General features: G+C 41.7%; 1 protein-coding gene across 1 annotated transcript in view; it reads left to right on the top strand.

Moving 5' to 3' along the window:
• rxfp2a (relaxin family peptide receptor 2a) overlaps positions 1–24,766 on the top strand; it is a 101,283-nt gene that overhangs the window by 7,222 nt on the left and 69,295 nt on the right. The window contains exon 2 of the mRNA XM_037547038.1: positions 20,928–21,074. Coding sequence (XP_037402935.1) covers positions 20,928–21,074 — 147 coding nt within the window. The remainder of the gene's footprint in view (positions 1–20,927; positions 21,075–24,766) is intronic.

The raw sequence follows: 24,766 nt of genomic DNA, 5'->3' as shown, positions 1-24,766 counted from the left end.
GCCTCCAGCCTCTGGACACTACGTTGACAGACACAGCAAACCTTCTTGCCACAGCTCCCATTGATGTGCCGTCCTGGATGAGCTGCACTACCTGAGCCAATTGTGTGGGTTGTAGAGTCCGTCTCCTGCTACCACGAGTGTGAAAGACCACCAACATTCAAAAGTGACCAAAACATCAGCCAGAAAGCAGAAAGGTACTGAGAAGTGGTCTGTGGTCCCACCTGCAGAACCACTCCTTTATTGAGTGTGTCTTGCTAATCGCCAATAATTTCCACCTGTTGTCTGTTCCATTTGCACAACAGCTGTGAAACTGATTGTCAGTGTTGCTTCCTAAGTGGCCAGTTTGATTTCACAGAAGTTTGATTTACTTGGAGTTATATTGTGTAGTTTAAGTGTTCCCTTTATTTTTTTGAGCAGTGTATATTTACGAGTCATTCTATGGAAACGTCCATTTTTTGTGTCCCTAGCATTTACAGATATACTACACTTAAAAAAAAAAACATCTAAGGGTTACAATTTTTTTTACATTTTCAAATAAACCAATACGTTATTTTAACAATTACACCTTCTTCAGCCTCAATTTAGCAATATTGGATTTTAAGTTAATTATCTAGAATTCCAAGCACCACAGAAGAGCTCGTCCTCACAGTCATGTGTGAAGGCTGAGGCCACATTTTGAAGAAAAAAAAATATTTTTCTGCAATTTTAATTACAATAATCTATACATGACTATGGAATATATAAATCAAATGGCATAAAGAAAACAAAAGCCAGATAAACATAATAAAATCTATAATGAAAGTTCCCCAGGAGTCGTGTCACTGGTGTTACTGCGTGGCAAAAATCTCCTATTCTGAAATAAAAGTCACACCGATGACGTCACTCGACCCCTTTGACCTGTTGTCTGAGGATTTATGAAGAGAAGCTCATGGTGAGTCCACTGTGTCTCTCAGTTCTCAGAGATCTTCTCATTCAGCTCATGATCTCATATGAAGCTTTTAGCTGACGTCACTGGTGCGACCGGCTTTATTCTGAGGTCACTGTGAAAAAATAGAAACACAAGTGGATTAAATTCCATATTTTAGTGGACGTTCCCTGATGGACAGCGTGTGGTTTGATGTTCTGTAAAATGCATTGATCATTAAAAACGTCTCTGGTGTTTCCTTTATTATGTGGAACACCGATGACGGTCAGTAACACCAGTGACTCCTATGGACAGATAAAAGGTGGATGTTTCTGCAGAATGACCTAGATATATGACCCATACATATATGTGTGTGTGTGTGTGTGTGTGTGTGTGTGTGTGTGTGTGTGTGTGTGTGTGTGTGTTTTGCTTTCACAGACTTTGTTTGTAAAAAAACTCGGGAGAGTATCAAACAACTGTAGGAGACAAATTTGGCTTTTGTACATTTTCGTCTTTGTAAATATTTCAGTACCATTTTGGGAACACTGGGGGGCGACCTGCACTAGGTGATGGGTCAGGTGACAAGTCAGGTGTTTATAGTCACACGACACTCACAGAATGGGGGAGCTCAGGTGGCGGGAACATATGGTTCTTACCACAATTGGAACAAACAAAGCGTTGACTGGATTGTAATCCTGCTATTCAAGTTTGTTTATCTTCATCATCTCTGGAAAAGAGTTTGTTTTCTGTAGATAAGTGTCCCAATAAACGGGAACACCACCCAACATGAAGTTTTAGTTTGGACTGTTGTTCCTTGGACGCGTGTGAAAGAACATTCTGACCACCCGAGCAGGTGACCAACAAATAGGTTCTCTGATAGTCACGACGTTGACCATATCAAGCAAACAATCAACCGTACTTTATTAGTAAACCCGCCTTGTTTAACAAGCAGCTCAGCAGACGGATAATCAGGCAGTTAAATTCTGAGAAATATGTATCAAGCTTGATGTTTCTATATAATGGAAAATCTCATGTTCACGCCAATTATGGTCATTACGCTGGGCCAGATTCTAGGGCAGAATCAGATCAGCAGGTAATAATAAAATAATCCTCCTCTACAGTGAAATAAAGCTCTGCTGATCCTTCAACACAGTTTAACAGTAAATGGTCTTAAACGCTGGAGTTAATGTAGAACTGCTGATTCACCGTTTAGCCCTGAAGGTTGGCGCGCAGACAAGTCTTGCTCAGCTGGCTATCAGCTAATGAAACGGCAAAGAGAGAGATTTAAGACGAACGTCGATAATCTGGAGACGAATTGACTTATTTGCGTTTATAACCACTCCAGCTGGTTTCCTGATACATTTAATCTGCAACAAACTGGCAAACACTTAAAAACCGTGAAGCTGAAGTCAGCATCTCGTTCGCCATCTTCCTGGTCAGATTTCCCCGTTCCACCTTAAATTGTACCGCAATTAAGTTCTGAAGCCTTAGGCTTCGTTTAAGGTGGGACGGGAAAATTCCATCAAGAAGCTGGTGAATGAGAAGCGACTGCAGCCTTGTTAAAAGTCGAACGTTGAGACATTTAACAAACTGTTTTACTTTTGTGGAAAAGTTTCCTGCCAGAGATGCGAGAAAAGCGACCACAGCTTAAATCTGCGTTTTTTTGTTTATATTATATTTTTAGCCTATACTAGTGCATCAACACATACTGAGACAGATTTACAGCCAAGACGGTAAAATTAACAAAGATTTGTGGATTTTTGTTGAAAGGACAAAATGGCTCGACAAAATATTTGGGTTGCCGACCCCAAAGGCCTTCGTGAAAATACAGTTTATATGTCCTCCATGTGTTGATGTTAAATAACGAGCACCAAAAGATATTTTTAAAACAGCTGTTATTTGTGATTATAGCAAATATTTTGAGTAACTGCCCTGAACCATCACCCTCAGGTTATAGTGGACTATTATTTATAATGGGCTAATGGACTATTCCATGTTATGTCATAACTCAGGCAATTAAGCGATAATGATTAAATGATAAAATCGTTTTCTAGCAGTATCTGAGCTCAGGACTGGCCTTCTCTCTAACCTATTTGTAACTAGCAATAAACCTTTCTCTAGATAGACACTCTGTCGCTCTGGATAAGAGCGTTTGCTAAATGCTGTAAATGTAAATGTAAATAATCTGCATTTCGGAGTTGCAGTTCATAAGTTTGATTTTCTGTAATTACTCATTCAAGTCACTTATTATTTGTGTTATTTCTCTAAAAAGGGAATGGGATTACATTATTTATTACTTTCTTGAACTTTAGATATACATTGCTGTGGACCAAATTATCTCACTATGTGATTTTTTTTTTTTTTTTGTGCTTGTTTTAAGTATTATTTCCTAAAGCAAGCTGCCAGCATTGTGAAAGAATTTCACATAATATAATTACTTTAGTAAAAAAGTGTACAAATAAGTAAAATATTCTTCTCATATTATAACAGCAATGTATTGGATATGTTGACTGGATTAAAATGGCTTTACTTGATTTTACTTGCCAAGATATCATTTTTTTGCAGTGTAAGTCTTGCAGCTAAGCGAGTCTTTTACCCAGAGCCCCAGAATCACAAAATCCACTCTGATTCCTGCTAACAGACATTAGTATTATTGCTGTGGGTGTTTTTGAGAAACAGAGGCTACTAATAATGTGGTTGGTGTAGTGGTTAACACCTCTGCCTTCTCTGCTGTAGACTGGGGTTCAATCCCCCACCTGGGCAAACACCCTACACTATACCAATAAGAGTCCTTGGGCAAGACTCCTAACACCACCTTGGCTTACCTGTGTAAAAATGATCAAATTGTAAAGCCGCTCTGGATAAGAGCGTCAGCCAAATGCCGTAAATGTAATAAAACAAGGTTTCCACTTTAAGCACTGTTATTTCTTGCCTGGAGCAGCATGTACTTGATGATTACATGATATTTGTATGTTGGTTCCCCGTTATACTGCTCTCTTTACCATGTCTCATTACTAGTGGTCCTGTATAATAGTGACACACATTAAACAGCTTTTTTAAACAAATCGTTTAATTGTAATGCTGTACATATTTACTATTATTTTAAAAATTACACTCAGGACAGATTTTTTTGGCAAACAGTATCTAAGCTCATTCATTCATTTAGCAGACGCTCTTATCCAGAGCGACTTACAATTTGACCATTTTACACAGGTAGGTGAAGGTAGTGTTGGGAGTCTTGCCCAAGGACTCTTATTGGTGTAGTGTAGGGGGCTTACCCAGGTGGGGGATTGAACCCCAGTCTACAGGGTAGAAAGCAGAGGCGTTACCCACTGCACTAACCAACCACCTCAGGACCGTCTTTCTCTCTCTAACCCACCAAAGAGACTTTCTCTAGACAGACGAAGCTCTACTTGTAAGTCACTCTGGATAAGAGCGTCTGCTAAATGCTGTGAATGTAAAATGTAAAATGTAAAATATGTAGAATTGTGTAGAGCTGAGGTGAAACCGCTGTCCCATTGCTATCGGGGAGGAGAGTCAAAGCGCACATTGTGTTGCAGTGCATGCTGGGGACTGTAGTGCAGTGAATTGTGAAACGAGCGAATATTAACAGAAAATTTAAAATACTTTTGCAGGCCGGATAGGATTGTGAAGCGGGCCCCATCTGGACCACGGGCCTTGTGTTTGACGCATGGGTTCTAGAACAAAGCCCTGCGTCAGTTCCTAGTCTAAACCTGATGGGTCTGCAATATAAAATGCAGTGATGGCTCTTGACTGGATTGTACAGAATAACGCCGGCTTGCTTTATTTCGTTGGTCTAGTTTGTCCTTCAGCAGATAATCAAATGTTCAGAGTGTAAGGCAATATTGGGAGCTCTGGAATGATGTGTGTTTTGGGCTCTTTGCAGATGTTTGCTCTCTATGCCTTTTGCAGGCTGGATGGGATTGTGTCGCCGGCCTGATCTGGCCTGCAGGCCTTGGGTCTGCAATATAAAATGCAGTGATGGTTCTTGGTGATTTGTGTTTCGGGCTCTTTGAGGATGTTTAATCTCTTTGCCCACATATCACACTGCACCTCCTTGGAGGTGTCCATCAGATAAATTGCTGTTCCAAAGCAAAATATTCTATTTTATGTTAACGACATGACAAATTAAACTAAAATGACTCGATTTAAATGTGCAAACATAATGTCCACGTCTATCAAACATAAGACAGCAATTCAGTTTTGAACCCTGCAATCAAGAATCAACTGAGGCAGCGTTGAATGATTGAATGACACACAATGTTTTTATTATAGCGTCTATTCGTTACGTTGAAACGAATCATAAGAGGAACAACAGGAAGACGTTCAAGTCAGCAAGAAAAAAAGAAATAAAAGAAATAAAAATGGGCCTAGCAAATAAAACCTTGGGTGGTCAAAAAAAGTGAAGCATAGAAAGCGTGCCGAGTGCCGCTGCTCTTATTGGGCTCAGTTTCTTTCTGATCTGGTTGTTTAGCGTCTTAAAACAACTGCGATCCCACTCATTCGATCGGCAGCCGCAACGATCCTTCGGATTTTATCATATCGTTATTGGCCCAATACTCATAGCACTGCAAGTTGCTGATATTGGCTGATATTGTCATCCAATGATATATAGATCTGGGATCTGGAACTACTGTAAATGTTGTACAGTATAAAAATATAAGACCTAATTTTCTAAATAGTTGTGGTAGGTCTGGCCTAATTTTAAATATATATATATATATGAGAGAGTACTGTGCAAAAGTTTTAGGCACCTAAGAACATTTCATAATGTTTTTGCTGATGAAGACACTGTATGTTGTTAGAATTGGTGTAAATAAACATTTATACAGTAAAAAAGTAAGAAGAACTTATTTTCAAAATAGATACCGTGTGAGCTGGTTTGATGTGAGGCTAGTGGACAGAACCAGACACAACAGGAAGACGTTCAAGTCAGCAAGAAAAAAATCACACATTCAAATCAACAGTAATCAGTGAGAGAAAGGACAGTGGACTGAAAAAGGAGCCTCAGCGATATTCATTTCAGCTCTTGCTGATGTATATCTGTTCCTCTTCTGCTCAGGCAGGACAGCAGCGTACTTTCTGTCCTTTAGCTGCAGTCCAGGAGAAACATCGCTCCATTCGTTGTCTGTTGTCCTCTGCTGGGTTTGCACCAAATAAGGGGTGAATTCCATCCTCAATCTACAGCGACAAAGCATAATCTTCCAGTGTGAGTGTGTAAATTCACAGCCTTTATGGAGTGTCCAGCAGAAGTGGGTAGACTAATCTGAACCTGTACTCGAGTAGAAACACGGCTTTGTCACTGAAATAATGACTCGAGGAGAAATAAAAATGGGCCTAGCAAATAAAACCTTGGGTGTTCAAAAAAAGTGAAGCACAGAAAGCGTGCCGAGTTACCGCTGCTCTTATTGGGTTACCGCTGCTCTTATTGGGCTCAGTTTCATTCTGATCGGTTTGTTTAGCGTCTTTTTTTTTTTTCTTTTTTTTTTTTTTAGCACGTCTCACTTTTAAACACTAGCACTTTAAAACAACTGCGACCCACATTCCCACCATTCTGAATGATTTTGTTTACATCTAAACCAAAGCCCTGGGCCCTGGCCATTTATGGGTTTAAAGGATGTGCCAACAACGCATATACGACACTGTCACTGGGGCAGTTCCCCTCTTCTCACTGTGGTGGGCCCCTCAGGGGTACGTCTCAGTACCTTTAGTCAGGGAGCATAACTGAACCAGAATCCACTGAAATTATATTTTCTAAGTTGTACTGACTCCACACCCCCCGTCTCGTCTCCAGGACTTTTATTAAATGGTTCTGTTTTAAACATTCTTCTTCTTCTTCTTCTTCTTCTTCTTCTTCTTTCGGCTGCTCCCTTTAGGGGTCGCCACAGCGGATCATCTGCCTCCATCTTGCCCTATCCACTGCCTCCTCTACTTTCACACCAACCATCTCCATGTCCACCTTCACTACATCCATAAACCTTCTCTGAGGTCTACCTCTTCTCCTTCTACCCGGCAGCTCCATCTCCAACATTCTTTGCCCAATATATCCACTATTCCTCCTCAACACATGTCCAAACCATGTCAACCTGGCCTCTCTGGCTTTATCTCCAAACTGCTCCACCTTCACTGTCCCTCTGATCTGCTCATTTCTAATCTTGTCCATCCTCATCACTCCCAACGAAAATCTCAGCATCTTCATCTCCACCACCTCCAGCTCAGCCTCCTGTCTTTTAGACAGAGCCACAGTCTCCAAACCAAACATCATAGCAGGACGCACTGCTGTCTTGTAGACCTTCCCTTTCACTCTTGCTGCTATCCTTCTGTCACACATCAGCCCTGACACCCATCTCCACCCACTCCATCCTGCCTGCACCCTCTTCTTCACCTCTTTTCTACACTGTCCATTGCTCTGGATGGTTGAACCAAGATATTTGAAGTCATCCACCTTTACGACCTCTACTCCTTGCATCTCCACCTTTCCACCTGCCTCCCTCTCATTCACACACATGTATTCCGTCTTGTCTCTACTGACCTTCATTCCTCTCCTCTCCAGTGCAAACCTCCACCTCTCCAGATTCTCTTCCACCTGCTCTCTACTCTCACCACAGATTACAATGTCATTCTGTTTTAAACATTAGTTTATGAAAAGTTACAAATATCTACTTTTCCACTGGGAAAAACTTATTTAAGGTACACAACTGGACCTTAAAAGCATTGCTGTACCTTCGAGGGAACATTTACACTGTTTTTACCTTGATGAACGAATCATGTACCTGCATGGTAGATTTATTTCTAACAGTGTATGGCAAATATGTTTTATATTAATAATTTGGGTTTTAGTTTTAAATGTCTGTAGTTTAGGTAAACAGTGCTTTAAAATGGTCAGTTCTCAATTATGAAACTTCTTAAAGGAGCTGATTTCATATCAAAACTACAATTTGAAAGAATTACATTTCCAAGAGCTGCTGTTTTAATCATGATATAAATACAAATAATATAGCTTTATAGACTTTATCAGTAATGTCTGAAAATGAAGTGGGGAGACTTAATTACACGGTACTGCCTGTAGAGACCCTAGGCCAGTCAAAGGCAACCAGCCACCCATGTGCTGAGTACACGACAACACAACCACGACTGGCTGACAGTCTGGCACACAGTGTTCAGGGTTCAAGCTTCAAGCCTGAGAATGTGGGCGGTTTGTCTTCTTGACCGATATAACAGCACTGACCTCAATTTGTGAAGAATTCTTTCAATTTAAATTGTAATAACAATATTGGTCAGAAAAAAAATCTCAGTTACATATTTTCCCAGATTGTTAAATAATTTGTTGTAGCTCTGGGAGACACGCTACCCATAATGCTTTGGGCTTTGGATTTCTGTTTGGTACCCCTGTTTGTTCCTTCATCTCCCCTTAGTTTTTATGCGTTATGCCCTGTTATTCTCTGATTATGTGTTTTGATACATCTTGGATGTTTTTGTAATTTTACCATGATGTATTAAGAGTCCTGTGTTTTATGCTCAGATTTGCCAGCGCAGCCTGAAGTTTTTCATTGTATATATTCATATATGTGGTGCTGTTTAACAATAAACAGAGAATGTTGTTTAACTGTTGAAGACAGTGGTGCACACCTGATCCCACTCATTCGATCGGCAGCCGCAACGATCCTTCGGATTTTATCATATCGTTATTGGCCCAATACTCATAGCACTGCAAGTTGCTGATATTGGCTGATATTGTCATCCAATGATATATAGATCTGGGATCTGGAACTACTGTAAATAAACGTTGTACAGTAAAAATATAAGAAGACCTAATTTTCTAAATAGTTGTGGTAGGTCTGGCCTAATTTTAAATATATATATATATATATATATATATATATATATATATATATAGATATATGAGAGTACTGTGCAAAAGTTTTAGGCACCTAAGCACATTTCATAATGTTTTTGCTGATGAAGACACTGTATGTTGTTAGAATTGGTGTAAATAAACATTTATTCAGTAAAAAAGTAAGAAGAACTTATTTTCAAAATAGATACCGTGCGAGCTGGTTTGATGTGAGGCTAGTGGACAGAACCAGACACTCACAGCAGAGGCTTGAGTTCAGTACTTTAATATCAAAAGGATTATCCAAACTCACACTCGGTAAACCAGTGAATCAGCGCAGGACAAAAGGGCAAGACTAGAATCGTGGTCATAAATAAAACACAGGTCCTACAGAGAGAGACAGAGGATGGCACAGAGGAAACGCTCTGTACGCACGAGTGACGATACTTCACAAAGAACTACAGCTAAAGCCTGGGCTTATGTACTAAACTAACAAACACTTGTAAGAAGCAACAGGCATGGATAATCAGTCAGGCGATCTGCGTCCACTCACTGTCCACTCTATTACACACTCCTACCTTGTAGATGTAAAGTCAGAGATGACAGCTCATCTGCTGCTCCACAGTTTGTGTTGGTCATCCTCTAGTTCCTCATCAGGGGTCACATGACACTGTTGGCTGGATATTTTTGGTTGGTGGACTGTTCTCAGTCCAGCAGCGATACTGAGGTGTTTAAAAGCTCCAGAAGCACTGCTGTGTCTGATCCACTCAGACCAGCACAACACACACTATCACACCACCACCATGTCAGCGTTACTACAGTGCTGAGAATGACCCACCACCCAAATAGTACCTGCTCTGTGAGGGTCCATGGGGGTCCTGACCACTGAAGAACAGGGTAACAGAGTATCAGAGAAACAGATGGACTACAGTCTGTAACTGTAGAACTACAGAGTGCAGCTATACAGTAAGTGGAGCTGATAAGATGGTCAGTGAGCGTAGAAACAAGGAGGTGGTCATCATGTTAGGCCATCAAGTTTGTGGTCCCATGCTCATATTACATGATTTCCCTTTCACTTTCCAACATTCTGCTGGCTAGAAATCCATGTTCAGGCACCACCGAAGTCGGGTGGACTTGAATTTCCCATATGAAATTGCAGTAAGGAGCGTTTTTGAGAAATGACACAGAAAGCAGCAGTGGGAAATTGCAGTTTAAAAGGAGGAAGATAGCGGCAAGATGAGCTTCACACACACATCACACACTTTACAACTACAGCATCTGACCAGATACTAACCCTCTATTGAACGATGTTGCCTCAGGGCAACAAACTCTTTTTCCTCACTTTACAATGACGTTATACCTATTTAGAGACAAAAAATAGGATTAAGGACAAAGGGAAGAGTTTGAGCAAGTCACTAAAAGGCATGTACTTCATTATACCATCTCTCAGTGCGCACATTTAAACCTCTTTTTTTAACATTCACTATAAATGGTCTTTGTTATGAGAATTTACAGAAGTAGATTTGTTGCCTAGAAGCAACATTGTGCAACAGTGGAATAGATTAAGCCAGTCGCTTGCCAGGTCTCACCACTTCAGGGAACGTGGCTCTACATCTTTTCTTCCCATAATTTCACAATGTTGCCTCAAGGCAACGTACTCCAAAAAGACCCCAGCACAAATTATGTTTTAAAAATGTATTCAAATGTAATAATCGCATTGATTATCAACAATTCTAGTTTATAATCATATCATTTAATAACCTGGACCACTTTATGCAAGAAAGTGAAGTTTTGAAATTTTGAAATTGCGCCGCAGTAGAGGGTTAATATTCGTCACTGCCACAGTGCAGCAATAGATCTAATATTACAGTGATTTTCTGCTGGTTTCTTCGTTTTCTTTTCTTTTTTGTGAAATTGCTTAGAGGCTTGACACCGACACTTGAGTGAGGAAGCTGCTGTCTTATGAAGGACATGCTGTCTCAAACCCCTGTACCTCGACTGCAGCTGTGCCCCCTACATGGCAAAGCTCTTGCGCAAGTGCTATGTCTTGTATTTATGAAGAAAACGGAGCATCCAGAGGAATTTCGCAAGCAGCGGAACTTTTTGAGGAGAATTTCTAGTTGCCAATATTGTAATAGTTTCAGTTGTGCAAGTTACAAAATAAGACTTGAGCTCCAAACATGTGTTTGTGCACCAGTATTGAATTATTAGTGTATTGGTGATCTCCATAGCATCAACCAGGCAGAATGACAGACTGCACGCAGCTGTGAGTACCACTGTGTATTTAAACAGCCCAAATGTTAAACATTAAAGCATCAAAAGTAGTGAATGTAAGTTCTAATTTACTTGAAGTATATGTAAAACATCTGTAGTTGTATTAATATTTGATAACCGTTGCAAGTTTATTCAGTTGCTTCTGATTGGCCAAACACTTTTGCATACCGTTAGTATGTTTGTTAATATTGGGTTGAACGTCCTTCAGAAACGCAGCTCTGTGCAAATTGCATTCAGTTTCATTAAAAATGATTGATCATTAACTCATTAACCTGAATAAGTATCCCACGTTGTCTCCATTGCTGTCCTACTGCCTTAAGGCGAAGCTGTGCAGTACATTGCTTTATGTTTACTGTACATCCATGGAGAAGAAATGGGAAACTCACTACTAGTGTTTGTTCCTGTGGGACAGCTGCAGGCGCTTTAGTGCTGTAGTGAACGTGTCTCAGCGAGAGTCGTGGCTCCCTCTCCAGAGACAGCCTTGCTGCAAACGGACTGCATTCCCATGGATAAAATAGCCCAGGAGCGCCGCTGACATTTGGAGGCAGGGGTTATATACAACCCCAATTCCAATGAAGTTGGGACGTTGTGTAAAACATAAATGAAAAGAGATACGATGATTTGCAAATCCTTTTCAACGTATATTCAATTGAATACACTACAAAGACGAGATATTTAATGTCCAAACAGATAAACTTTTTTTCAGATAAAATTTTGAATTTGATGCCTGCAACACGTTCCAAAGAAGTTGGGACAGGGGCGTGTTTACCACTGAGTTACATCACCTTTCCTTTTAACACTCAATAAGCGTTTGGGAACTGAGGACACTGATTGTTGAAGCTTTGTAGGTGGAATTCTTTCCCTCACTCTTTTACTACGAAGCCACGCTGTTGTAACACGTGCAGAATGTGGCTTGGCATCGTCTTGCTGAAATAAGCAGGACGTCCCTGAAAAAGACGCTGCTTGGATGGCAGCAGATGTTGCTCCAAAACCTGTATGTACCTTTCAGCATTAATGGGGCCTTCACAGATGTGCAGGTTACCCCTGCCATGGGCACTAACGCACCCCCACACCATCAGAGATGCTGGCTTTTTAACTTTGCGCTGAAAACAATCCGGACAGTCCTTTTCCTCTTTGGCCCGGAGGACACGGCGTCCATGATTTCCAGAAACAGTGTGAAATGTGGACGCGTCAGACCACAGGACACTTTTCCACTCTGCGTCAGTCCATCTCAGATGAGCTCGGCCCAGAGAAGCCGGCGGCGTTTCTGGGTGGTGTTGATATGTGGCTTTCGCTTTGCATGGCAGAGATTTCACTTGCACTTGTAGATGGAGTGACGAACTGAGTTCACTGACAGTGGTTTTCCGAAGTGTTCCTGATCCCATGTGGGAATATCCGTTACAGAATGATGTGGGTTTTTAATGCAGTGCCGCCTGAGGGGTCGAAGGTCACGAGCATTCAGTGTTGGTTTTCTGCCTTGCCGCTTACCTGCAGAGATTTCTCCAGATTCTCTGAATCTTTTGATGATATTATGGACTGTAGATGATGAAATCCCTAAATTCCTGCAGTTGCACGTTGAGAAACGTTGTTCTTAAACTGTTGGACTATTTGCTCACGCAGTTGTTCACAAGGTGGTGAACCTCGCTCGTCCTTGCTTGTGAACGACTGAGCCTTTCAGGGATGCTCCCTTTATACCCAATCATGACACTCACCTGTTTCCCATTAACCTGTTCACCTGTGGAATGTTCCAAACAGGTGTTTTTTGAGCATTCCTCAACTTTCCTAGTCTTTTGTTGCCCCTGTCCCAACTTCTTTGGAACATGTTGCAGGCATCAAATTCAAAATGAGTAAATATTTGCAAAAAACAGTAAAGTTTATCCGTTTGAACATTAAATATCTCGTCTTTGTAGTGTGTTCAACTGAATGTAGGTTGAAAAGGATTTGCAAATCATCGTATTCTGTTTTTATTTATGTTTTACACAACGTCCCAACTTCATTGGAATTGGGGTTGTAGCTACATGCCTGGTACATGGTGTGAAGTGTGGCGGGGGGGGGGGGGGGGGGGGGGGGGGCAGGTGGAGAAATGGAGATATGGCCAATGTTGAACATTTCAGACAGCAGTAAGTTCTGGAAACAAGCTGCACATTTATGCTGACACATTAGCACTCGACTCTAATCCAGCTCTTAATTGGACTACAAAAGGCTGACCTCAGGTCTTCATCTGAAAGCATCCCGATAGTCTTGTCTTTTGTTTGTTTTTACAGTTTGTGTGTTTTTAAAGACACAACAAGGTGAAGATGATGCAACTTCCGCAGCTAAAACCGAGTGATTTCATACAGCATTGGTGACACCTGTTCCTTCACTGAACAGAAATAATAGAGAGTATCGACTACGTGCGGGGACTTGTTTGGCATCGGCACAAGAAGGCTTGTAGAGCAGTTGTTAGATTTACATTTTGGACACTTTCATCTTCATTACATTTCAACATTTATGTTGAAAATGCTGATCACTACATTCATCTTAAGATCTGTGTGATCTAAAAACCCCAAGGGGTGTAGTGTCCCAATTCCACAGCAAACTGATAAATCTAGGTTTCTAACGCTTCTAAGACCAGAAGGAGGGAAAACGAGAAGTGTCTGGCTGCAGACATGCATTCTCAGCCTGACATGCACCGCCAGTCTGTCGATGACATCAGTGCCACTACATGAAAGCCAGGCTGAAGACGATCAGGACCGGTTATCAAAACCTGTAATAGTGATTAAAATAGAACTCCTGGATGATTCTAGGAGGCTGTGACAGCGAACAGTCAACACAGCACTGATTACTTTTGCTGTACTTGTCACACACTGTCACAACTTTCTGAGGAATTATATTTCAACGTTGTGACAACGTAGAAAAGCACCAAGCAGACGACGCTGTGGGCACCAGAACAGATGTCACAACGTAACTGTACTCACAGGGCCGTCAGGAATAAAACCTGATGGTTTTGCTTCCTAGTGGGAGTTGGCTTGATGGTTGCCGTTAGGGGGCCAGTAGGAAACGATCAACTGTATCGGAAATCAGTCCTAAAACACCTGATTACATCAGAATCCTTCACACTGTGATATCAACCCATCAGGAAAACACAGAACACCATAAGCGACAACTGGAAACCACCAGGAACCAGCAGACACATTTACTGGGTTCTTTCAACAGGGAGATGCATTAAATGTAATTCTGTCGCTGTTATAGACGAAAAGTGGATTAAGTGATGATGCCGCTAAACAGCAGCAAGTAAAAGTTACGGTGCTGTTTGGCGGCTTCTGTTGTTGTGGCAGACGTCACTGGGGCTGAGAGTGTCTGTCTGCAGCCAGACTCTATTGGAAAAACCTGAAAAACAAATCCATTTCGATCAGATGTGTTTTTAATTAAAGAACACAGCCCAAAATGATAAAAGTCAAACGTCAAAAGTAGGACAGCATTCTGTCTGGTTTCAAAACACTTCATTTGGAGCTTTCCTTCATATCTGGGTGCTGGAGGAGGCACGTTAGCTGGCAAGAATGTGTTTTCGACAAGAAATATTTATTACATTAATATATGTGTGTGTGTGTGTATATATATATATATATATATATATATATATGTGTGTGTGTGTGTGTGTGTATGTGTGTGTATATATGTGTGTGTATGTGTATATATATATATATATATATCCATCCATCCATCTATTTTCTAAGCCGCTTCTCCGTCAGGGTCGCGGGGGGGAGCTGGAGCCTATCCCAGCAGTCTTCGGGCGGAAGGCAGGATACACCCTGGACAGGTCGCCAGTCCATCGCAGGGCAGACACACAGACACAGACAGTCACTCACACCTAGGGGCAGTTTAGCATGTCCAATTGGCCTGACTGCATGTCTTTGGACTGTGGGAGGAAACCGGAGAACCCGGAGGAAACCCACGCAGACACGGGGAGAACATGCAAACTCCACACAGAGAGGACCCTGGTCACCCGGCCGGGGAATCGAACCCAGGCCCTCCTTGCTGTGAGGCGACAGCGCTACCCACCACGCCACCGTGCCGCCCTATATATATATATATATATGCAATGCATTTATAACCATTTGTGTAATAACTTAATGGGATGTAGCTTTTAGAGCCATTAAATACTTCAGATGTCTGGTTTCTTGTACTGTAATGGTGAACAATTCTGGCTTCGCATTTCACACTGAACCACTCTGAATGATATTGTTTACATCTGAAGTCATGGGTGGAGTTCAGGGTGGAGGTCAGGGTGGAGTTCAGGCTTTTTATATTCTAAGGCTTGTTGTTCAGTAACTACAGGGACTTCAGTGGAAACTGTTTGAGGTATAAAAGTGAGTAATAAAGCTTTGGGCCTTCCGTTGGCCCTGCCCATTTAAAGGTTTAAAGGAGGGCGTCCTAACTTTTGCATGCAACTGTATCTAGTGATGTTATTTTGTTCTCCAAGCAGATATATGAAAAAATAAAGAAATTATTCTTGAAGCAAGGAATAAAAAATATAAAATATAAAGCATTCAAATTATCTGCCAGTGGAATAAAATCACTTCATTTGATAAAATGACTTAAAACAAGTAAAAAGACAGAAATAGGTTCAATTTTGTGACGGCCTGGCGCATTGAGGCGGACGCATGTGCGGAGACGAGCGAGATTTATTAAGTGCAAATCCAAAATCAGTCGTCATGTCTCTTGTGGCTGTCATCATTCTCCCACTCTTTCTCGCAGAGGATGTCCTCTTCCCACAGTCACTCATGGCCTTTGACGGCGTTGGAGGCTCAGGCACTGCCTTCTCACCCAGTCTCATGGCCTGTGGACATGATGTTTTCCAGTCAGTTCTACTGAGCATTCTTGGAGAAAGTATTGTTCAAGTAGTGGAAGCAGCAACTGAACAAATGATTGACACAGGCGTTCAATGGAATCTGTCTAGGTGAAGTGGTTCCATGGGGATAGATTCAAGATAGTGTCAGAATCCCAAAGAAGGGCAGTTTGAGTGTGACAGCCACTGGGGTATTAAACTTCTTTTCACTCCAGGAAAAAAGCTTTTTGTATTATCCTTCTGGATCGTTTCAAGCGTGATACAACTTTGAGAAGAACAGGCTGGGTTTTGCAAAGGAAGATCAAGCAGTGAACAGATATATTCTTAGGAACATTCATTGAGGAATATTATAGAACAAATTATGGAATAAGAGAAACCTGTGTGCTTGAATAACATAGACTTCAAAAAGGCCTCTGATGGTATCCACCAACGATCTCTTTAAAAAGCACTACGGCTGCATGGCAAACTCTGACGTTATATTGATATCCAGAACCAAAAAGCAAAGCAGCATTGTTGGCCTTTACAATAAGAAAAACAATGAACAGCAGCTCATCCGGGATACCGTAGCACGGTCAGCGCCTAACAGGTCTGGACTTTGCAGACAATATTGCCTTGGGTCACGTCCTCGGACGGTGCTGGGAATCAGTTGACTAACATGGACTTCATTACCCAGAACGACCTGCAGGAAACCCAGTTCCCAGGAACCAATCAAAGGACTCGCACCCGCTCACCCTCACCTGAGTACTGATTATACACACCTGTGTTTGCCTCGTCTCATTGTGAAGTATTGCCAGTTTACCTGCCTTACCGTGCGTTTCTCTATGTTTGCATTCTTTGGTGTTTTGACTCTGTTTTGTCTTTCGACCTCGTTTTTTGCCTTGCCCTGTTTATGTTTGCTATTTTGGTATTTATGACCTGGACTGGTTTTCAACTAGTCTTTTGGAATTGCCCCCAACAACAAAGCTCATCTTTTACCCTCACATCCTCGAGTGTCTGATCTGAGCCTGGCCCTGACACCTTGCTGGCAGAAAGTACACTAGGATTTCAATGGCAGATGCACATTTGGACTGATGATCAATGCTGTTAATATAGGAGTTGGACCGAAAAGAAATTCAGAGGCAGATTACCAAACCAATTTGTGGAGGATGTACAGCATTTTTCTTATCTTGGCAGCACGATATCCACTGATGGTGATATTGAAGTGGAGGTTACTGCCCACTTTGAGAAAGGAGAGTCAGTTTTCCAACAGCTTCAAGCTTTGTGGCTGCTGGGATCAATTGCAGTCGCCACATAAACTCTACGTTTATAGCTGTGGCGACAGTTATCTATGCTTGTGAAACTTGGAAGAGCTTGGCTGAGACAGTAAAAAGATCTGATCATTTTCACCAACTCCATCTCACACACATCATGGGAATAACCTGGAAGGATGATATAAAAAACAAAGCGGTTCTCAAAAGCCACTTAGACGCTTCAAGTTTACAGGACACATTGTAAAGTCCAGCCGGTGAAGTATTGATGTGAATGCATCAAGGAGGACGAAGAAAAAAGATCAACCCCGTCCCACGTGGAGAAGATCGGTGCAATAACATATTTAGATGCTTGGCGTCAGTTGAGGTGGCATGGAGGATCTTGCTCAAGACCATGCAAATTGGAAATGGTTAGCTGCCCAGTCCTCCACACAAAGTAGGAGCAGGACAGTCCTTGAGTTGCAAAACTTGAGAACTTGTAGGACGTGATCTGAGAACTTGTAGAATAAAAGCTGTACTTGAATTTTTGATGCACTTGTAAAATAAACTCTATACTCGTTTTTTTAATGTGATAATGTGGAATTAAAACAAACTTGCATGTTAAAAATTTCAAATGTAAAATATATACTAATATAAATGCAAGTGTATTTATTTGTGCTTAAAAATCAGCTTCACAAGCACAAATCCCAGCTCACAATCTTTTAAATGCCTCCACTTTTGCAACATTTCTCTCAGTAGATTTGTTGCAAAACTAATTTGTGCACCTTTAACTGCTCCACTAGGGGCCAGAGTGAGCTGTGAATCATGAAGCTTATTTTAGCTTAAAAAAAAACAAAACAAGATGCAGCTCTGATCCGACTCCATCAGTAAACGCGCGCCATGTGACCATTCTTGCCATACATTTGTATTATCCATACTGTTTTGCTTATAGTGCAAGTGTGACCAGCCATATTAAACACACACACGCATAATCACATCTTCTAAGCTGCTTCGCCTTCTGGGTTGCGGGAGGTGCTGGAGCTTATCCCAGCTGTCAGTGGGCGAAAGGCGCCGTATTAAACAATCCGTATTAAAAATGATCAAAATAGTCGACCAGTGAAAACGAATTACCCATGATTCTAAGCTCACCCAGACACATTAGAACAGTTTGGCCTGCTGTAGAAATTCTGAAGGGTATCTAAAAAAAACAAAACTTTTTTTTGCATTTTTCAGTTTTGCAGTCACATTGATGTGTGAAGTTGGGTCAGGGGCACCAGATTAGCTTTAGAAGGAAACTACAGCAAGCTGGCTGTCCAGGAAAAAGGGTCGGTGGCCACTGCTGTAGCTGTTCTCGGACTTATCAAATCAGATCAAATCAAATTTATTTGTAGCGCTTTTTACAACAGATGTTGTCACAAAGCAGCTTCACAGAATTCCAGAAGAGACAAAGTTTTAACAAGAAGGTGAGCAAGCCAGGGGCAACAGTGGCAAGGAGAACATCCCTCAGAGCTGAGGAAGAAACATTGGGAGGAACCAAGGCTCACCAGGGGGGACCCGTCCTCCTCTGGTCAGACTACCTACAGAGTTATTATACTACTAATATTAATAGCAGTAGTATTGGTAGTAGTAATAGCTGGGAGTCCATGAGAACTTCAATGTAGGGTGAGCAGCTAGTCCAAGGCAGGTGGTGGTAGCTGGGGCGTGGGAAGCTGGTCTGAAGCGGGTAGCAGGAGGGCTCGACAGTCAGTCGTCCATCAGTGTCCGGCCGGACAGGGGGTGGTCGTTTACTCGGAAAAAGGCAGGAATTAGTTTTGTTGCTTACTAATTCTCCAAAGCAATACAGCTAACCTAAAATTCATACAAGCACGTCTGTGATTAAATGACCAAGTTAGTGCCATGGTAACTTAAATGATAATATTTCATTTTTTCTGCCCAGTTTTTAGACATAGTATAATTTTTATATGTACATTACATATCGCTGTCGTCTGAAGAAAACCTTTCATGATGAATGGACCAAAAGAAACGGCCCAAAATTACTTGGAAAAAATTCTGGTTCCATTGACGTCCATTAAAACTAGACTAGGTTTTTTCCTTCTCCTGTAAAGTTTCCAATTATAAGTTTTCTTCACACAACAACGATATGTGTGTGTTTTCCTTCGATGCGGCAGAATTCAGATATTTGAAATGCAGTGAGAAATCCTCTTAGCTGTATTACAAGGCCTAGCAGCCCACACCCATGCTGCAGTAAGACAGCCCATAGGGGCTTAGGTTGAATAAAACTTGGGAGTCCAGCTTTTTTCCATGCTGAAATAAGCTCCTCTGTCTGGTCATGTATTACAACACTGGCCCCCTCCCCTGCCCCGTCTCTAATCCCTCAGTGAAGCAGTTACAAATGCCCAATGCAATAAATCTACTGAGAGAAGTGTTATAGAAGTCAAGGCAACTGGATTTGAGGTTGTGCTGTCACGTTTAAGAGGTTGCGAGCTTGGGTTTGTGGTTGTAGAGCCAAAAATTAATTCATGTAGAAATTTATCTTAGCATCTGTTCTGCTTGTGAAAATGTTGAAATGCAAGCTCAGATATTTTTATCAAGTGCTCACATCAAACATACAAGTACAGAATTAATTTATTTAAGTTTAAGTGGAGTGGATCAGACACAGAAGAGCTGCTGGCGTTTTTAAACACCTCAGTGTCGCTGCTGGACTGAGAATAGTCCACCAACCAAAAATATCCAGCCAGCAGAGTCCTGTGGGCGGCTTCTTGTGACCAACAGAGGAGCTATTGTCTTTGAATTTGACTACAAAGTGCTCATATATGGTAAATCGGCCCAATAAAATGGACAAGTGTAGATACGAGGAGATGTAGTTAATGAAGTGGCCTGTCAGTGTGTATACATGAAGGATATGCCTTCCTATCAAACATTTCTATTAATAATAGTTCCTATTTTAAGTCTTCATTGTTGAACACTACTGGATGGTTAGTGTAGTGGGTAACACCTCTGCCTTCTATGCTGTAGACTGGGGTTCAATCCCCACCTGGACAAGCATGTAATGACCGAAGGAACGAGATCGTGAATACAAGCGGCCAAAATGAGTTTCAATGGCGAGAGGAGCCAGCTGAGGTGGTTCGGGCATCTGGTTAGGATGCCTCCTGGACGCCTCCCTTGGGAGGTGTCCCAGGCAAGTCCACCCGGGAGGAGACCCCGGGGAAGAAGCAGGACACGCTGTAGTAGAACAAGTGTAGATACAAGGAGATAGATAGACTACTGGTTGGTTAGTGTAGTGGGTAACACCTCTGCCTTCTACACTGGAGACTGGTGTTCAATCCCCACCTGGGCAAACACCCTACACTATACCAATAAGAGTCCTTGGGCAAGACTCCTAACACCACCTTTGCCTAGCTGTGTTAAATTATCAAAGTGTAAGTCGCTCTGGATCAGAGCATCAGCCAAGTGCCGTGAATGTAAATGATGAGTAATTAGGAGTCCCTTCACCCTCAGTCCTGACCATCCTTCAATTTTTCTGTTCTTTTTTCTTTCTTTCATTTGATCTTTTTCTCTATTACTTCACACAGTGTGGGTTTGTGTGTGCGTGGAGGAACTACAAAGAAAATAGGATTAAAACATGTGATATACACAACATGTCAAACTTCTGCCGGGTGATTTACGCCTCAAGTTCTGAGGCCTTTATTAGAATCAAATCATGTTGTGTATTAGACGTTCATGCTGAAGATTGAGCCTTCAATCTAGTGCATTACCCATTCAAAGGCATCTGTCCTTGCTTTCTATTGGAGCTAATCTATTTATTTCTGTCCCACTTTTCCTTTTTTTCATCCCCAGCAGCAGTGTCCATACTTGCCAGCAGGGATGTGGTGGAGGGCTGCCCACTCGGCCAGTTCCCCTGTGGAAATATGAGCGTATGTCTGCCGCAGGTGCTCCAGTGTAACGGCCACAGAGACTGCAAGAATGGTGCGGACGAGGAGCACTGTGGTAAGGACGTGTGTGTGTGTGTGTGTGTGTGTGTGTGTGTGTGTGTGTGTGTGTGTGTGTGTGTGTGTGTGTGTGTTTTGTATGTTTTCAGGGCAGATGTGCTCTGATTTGTAAGAAAAACATAGATGTCGGGACCAATATAATGGCAAAGTACTTTTAAAAAAGCTCCATGTTTTAGTTTTTGTAGGTTAAGATTTGTTTGAGGAGAATTTCTATTACAAAAGCACAGTTCCATCACTCTTAGGCTTCGTTCACACGGCAGGTAAAAGTGGCCCAAATCTGATTATCTCACCAAATCCAATTTTTTGCTTGGCTGTCCAGATTATCTTTTAAATGTGACCTGTATGTGACCTCAGTCTGACCAGATCAGATCCTAAACTGACCTGCAAAAGAACCGAGCGTCATGTGGCTCATCCAGAAGTAAAGAGTCAGGATGGCCAGCGAACACCTGTCGCTCCCAGAGCTTCCACCAGCACCACAGGAAAGATTGGTTGCTGTTCCAATAGTGGACAGCTGGGCTCATCACCCAGAGTTTGTTTAAGTTTGCCGTAAAAAGGGCACGTTATTCAGCCATGGCCACTTTTTTTGGTCTTTTGGTTTTTCCCTCGTCCTCCATTGCCTGCGTTCGGCCGGTTAGTTTGAAACCTCTTCAAACATGGAACGTCTGTGATAAGTCTCCTTTAATTTTTTGTACAAAAACATCAGCCTAAATGTCTCAGCAGCACCAAATTATGATGGATATTGAGTTGGACCAACATATCAGTCGCATTCCAATCTGGCTGTACAGGTTTCAAGGAGACGGTACTTGTCTGACTGCATTGTGCCGAGTGTAAAGTTTGGTGGAGGGGGGATCATGGTGTGGGGTTGTTTTTCAGGAGTTGGGCTCGGCCCCTTAGTTCCAGTGAAAGGAGCTCTTAAAGCTTCAGCACCAAGAGATTTTGGACAATTTCATGCTCCCAACTTTGTGGGAACAGTTTGGGGACGGCCCCTTCCTGCTCCAACATGCGTACCAGTGCACAAAGCAGGTCCATAAAGACGTGGATGAGCCAGTTTGGTGTGGAAGAACTTGACTGGCCTGCACAGAGTCCTGGCAGAGGGTGCGGCACTTATTTGACCCCTAAATTACTACTGATATATACTTGGATGTAATATGTAATACCCTTGAGCTTATACAGTAGCTCACAGTAACTGGCCCAAAGCACTACTGACCCACCGGGGATCCCTCCTGATATTCCCAATTATTCACTCCGGCATTGCCACTGTGCATGACACCCGTCCCAACACTGCGTATAAATAGATGTGTGTATAGGTGTGTGTGAAATAGAGAGGAACACAGACAAATCACTAATCACGAGGGTTCAGAAGTGATTCATGGTCTCATTAATCAGCCTATGCTTACTGTTCCTGTCCATTAGGCATGTAATTGTACATGAAATGATGTGTATTGTAGGTTTTGCATCAAGGTACGAAAACTTCAGTGCTGAAGTAAAACACCTGCTTTATATTGCCTAAACAAGAAATAACAAAAAAGTGTTTTAGAAGACAAATAAAGTTAAACGGAGTGTGTAAATGGTTTCAGGAGCAGCACAAGGGAATGTTTTATTACTCTCACGGAAGTCTCTTTTAGTAATTTGTAACACTGAAAACTAATTAACCAATAGAGTGATTTTAAATAGGGCAGTGAAAACATTCCAGTTTATGCCATTTCCTACAGTGTAATACATCAATAAGGCGTAACATTATGACCACCTCCTTGTTTCTACGCTCACTGTCCACTTTATCAGCTCCACTTACTGTATAGCTGCTCTCTGTAGTTCTACAGTTACAGACTGTAGTCCATCTGTTTCTCTGATACTCTGTTACCCTGTTCTTCAGTGGTCAGGACCCCCATGGACCCTCACAGAGCAGGTACTGTTTGGGTGGTGGGTCATTCTCAGCACTGCAGTGACACTGATGTGGTGGTGGTGTGTTAGTGTGTGTTGCGCTGGTCTGAGTGGATCAGACACAGCAGTGCTGCTGGAATTTTTAAACACCTCAGTGTCGCTGCTGGACTGAGAATAGCCCACCAACCAAAAATGTCCAGCCAACAGAGTCCTGTGGGCAGCGTCCTGTGACCCCTGATGAAGGACTAGAGGATGACCAACACAAACTGTGCAGCAGCAGATGAGCTGTCGTCTCTGACTTTACATCTACAAGGTGGATCAACAGCACATGTGTGTCTAATAGAGTGGACAGTGAGTGGACACAGTGTTTAAAAACTCCAGCAGCACTGTTGTACATTTCTGATTACTATGCAAAGCTGTTTAAGAAAAATAGGAAATAAAAGCTTAATCTCAGGAATTCAGTTCACACATGTAATATATTAAATATTAAATTTCAAGTAGGAAAAGCAGGTTTTAAGAAATTTTCACGTGTAAATAAAAAAAAAAGATTAAAAGCTAGAACTGCTTGCTATCAGATCAATTTGTCAAAGTCCAATGCACTATTTGGAGTACAAGCTAAACCTGCTGTCGATTTAAAAGAGGGGGATTCAGCCACAGAGAGTGGCAGTAAAATCTACCAGTAAATCTGAAATCTAGCTGAACCAAGTCTTCTTCCTCCTCATCTTACTCTACAGTAACAAACAAAACATCTACAATATCTGTGTTTATCTGGTACCTTTCACACATTAAAAATGCAGCTCAAAGTCCTTCACAGCATAAAGTAAAACCAACAGAAAAGAAAACGACTGAAAAAGCAGAAAAGGGACGTTTAACAATAATTAAAAAAAAGATGCACAAGATAAAACTAAAATTAAAAAACAAAGAAATACAACTAACAAGAAGGAAAAAGTGAAATTCCAGTAAATACAAGAGAAACAGTAAAAATATGATAGCGTAAAGATATGTTTTTAACTGTTTTTTTTTTTTTAAAACATGGAAGGAGCCCGACGAATGTTTATTGGTAATGTGTTTCAGATCTTTGTTGCATAAAAACAAAATGCTGCTTCTCGGCTCTATTAAGTTTCATACATGTAATTTGGAGATTTTAGATGATCTTAAAATGCAATTTAGATAATCAGATGCACAGAAATGTAAGAAGGGGCAAAATTCAGATTTAAAAACTATTAGTAAAATTTTACAGTCGATTCAAGAGGAAACCGGCAGCCAGTGGAGTGAAGCTCAGGAAGCTCCTCACCGCCATCAAGGGCCTGTTGCAATTTTTCCCTGAACTGCCTGCAACCATCCTCCTCCTTCAGCTTCCACCATCTAATCTTTGGCTCTGTCTTCATTCTCTTCCTCTTCTTTGTTTCTAATCTCATTCTACAGACAACCACCCTATGCTGCCTTGCTACACTTTCCCCTGGTACCACTTTACAATCTCCAGTCTCCTTTAGGTGGCATCTCCTGCTAAGGATATAATCCACCTGTGTGCACCTCCCTCCACTCTTGTATGTCACCCTGTGTTCTTCCCTCTTCTGAAAATACGTGTTCACCACAGCCATTTCCATTCTCTTAGCAAAATCTACAACCATCTGACCTTCCGCATTTCTGTCTTTCACACCATACATACCCAGCACCTCTTCATCCCCTCTGTTCCCTTCACCAACATGTCCATTGAAGTCTGCACCAATCACTAATCTCTCCTCTCTAGGGACACCATCTACCACTTCATCCATCTTACTCCAAAATTCCTCTTTCTCCTCTAACTGA

The sequence above is a fragment of the Pygocentrus nattereri genome, chromosome 18 (genome assembly GCF_015220715.1).
Source record: "Pygocentrus nattereri isolate fPygNat1 chromosome 18, fPygNat1.pri, whole genome shotgun sequence".
Taxonomy (NCBI): Eukaryota; Metazoa; Chordata; class Actinopteri; order Characiformes; family Serrasalmidae; genus Pygocentrus; species Pygocentrus nattereri.
The sequence above is the reverse complement of the archived record's forward strand: the minus strand, read 5'-3'. Positions and strand labels throughout refer to the sequence as shown.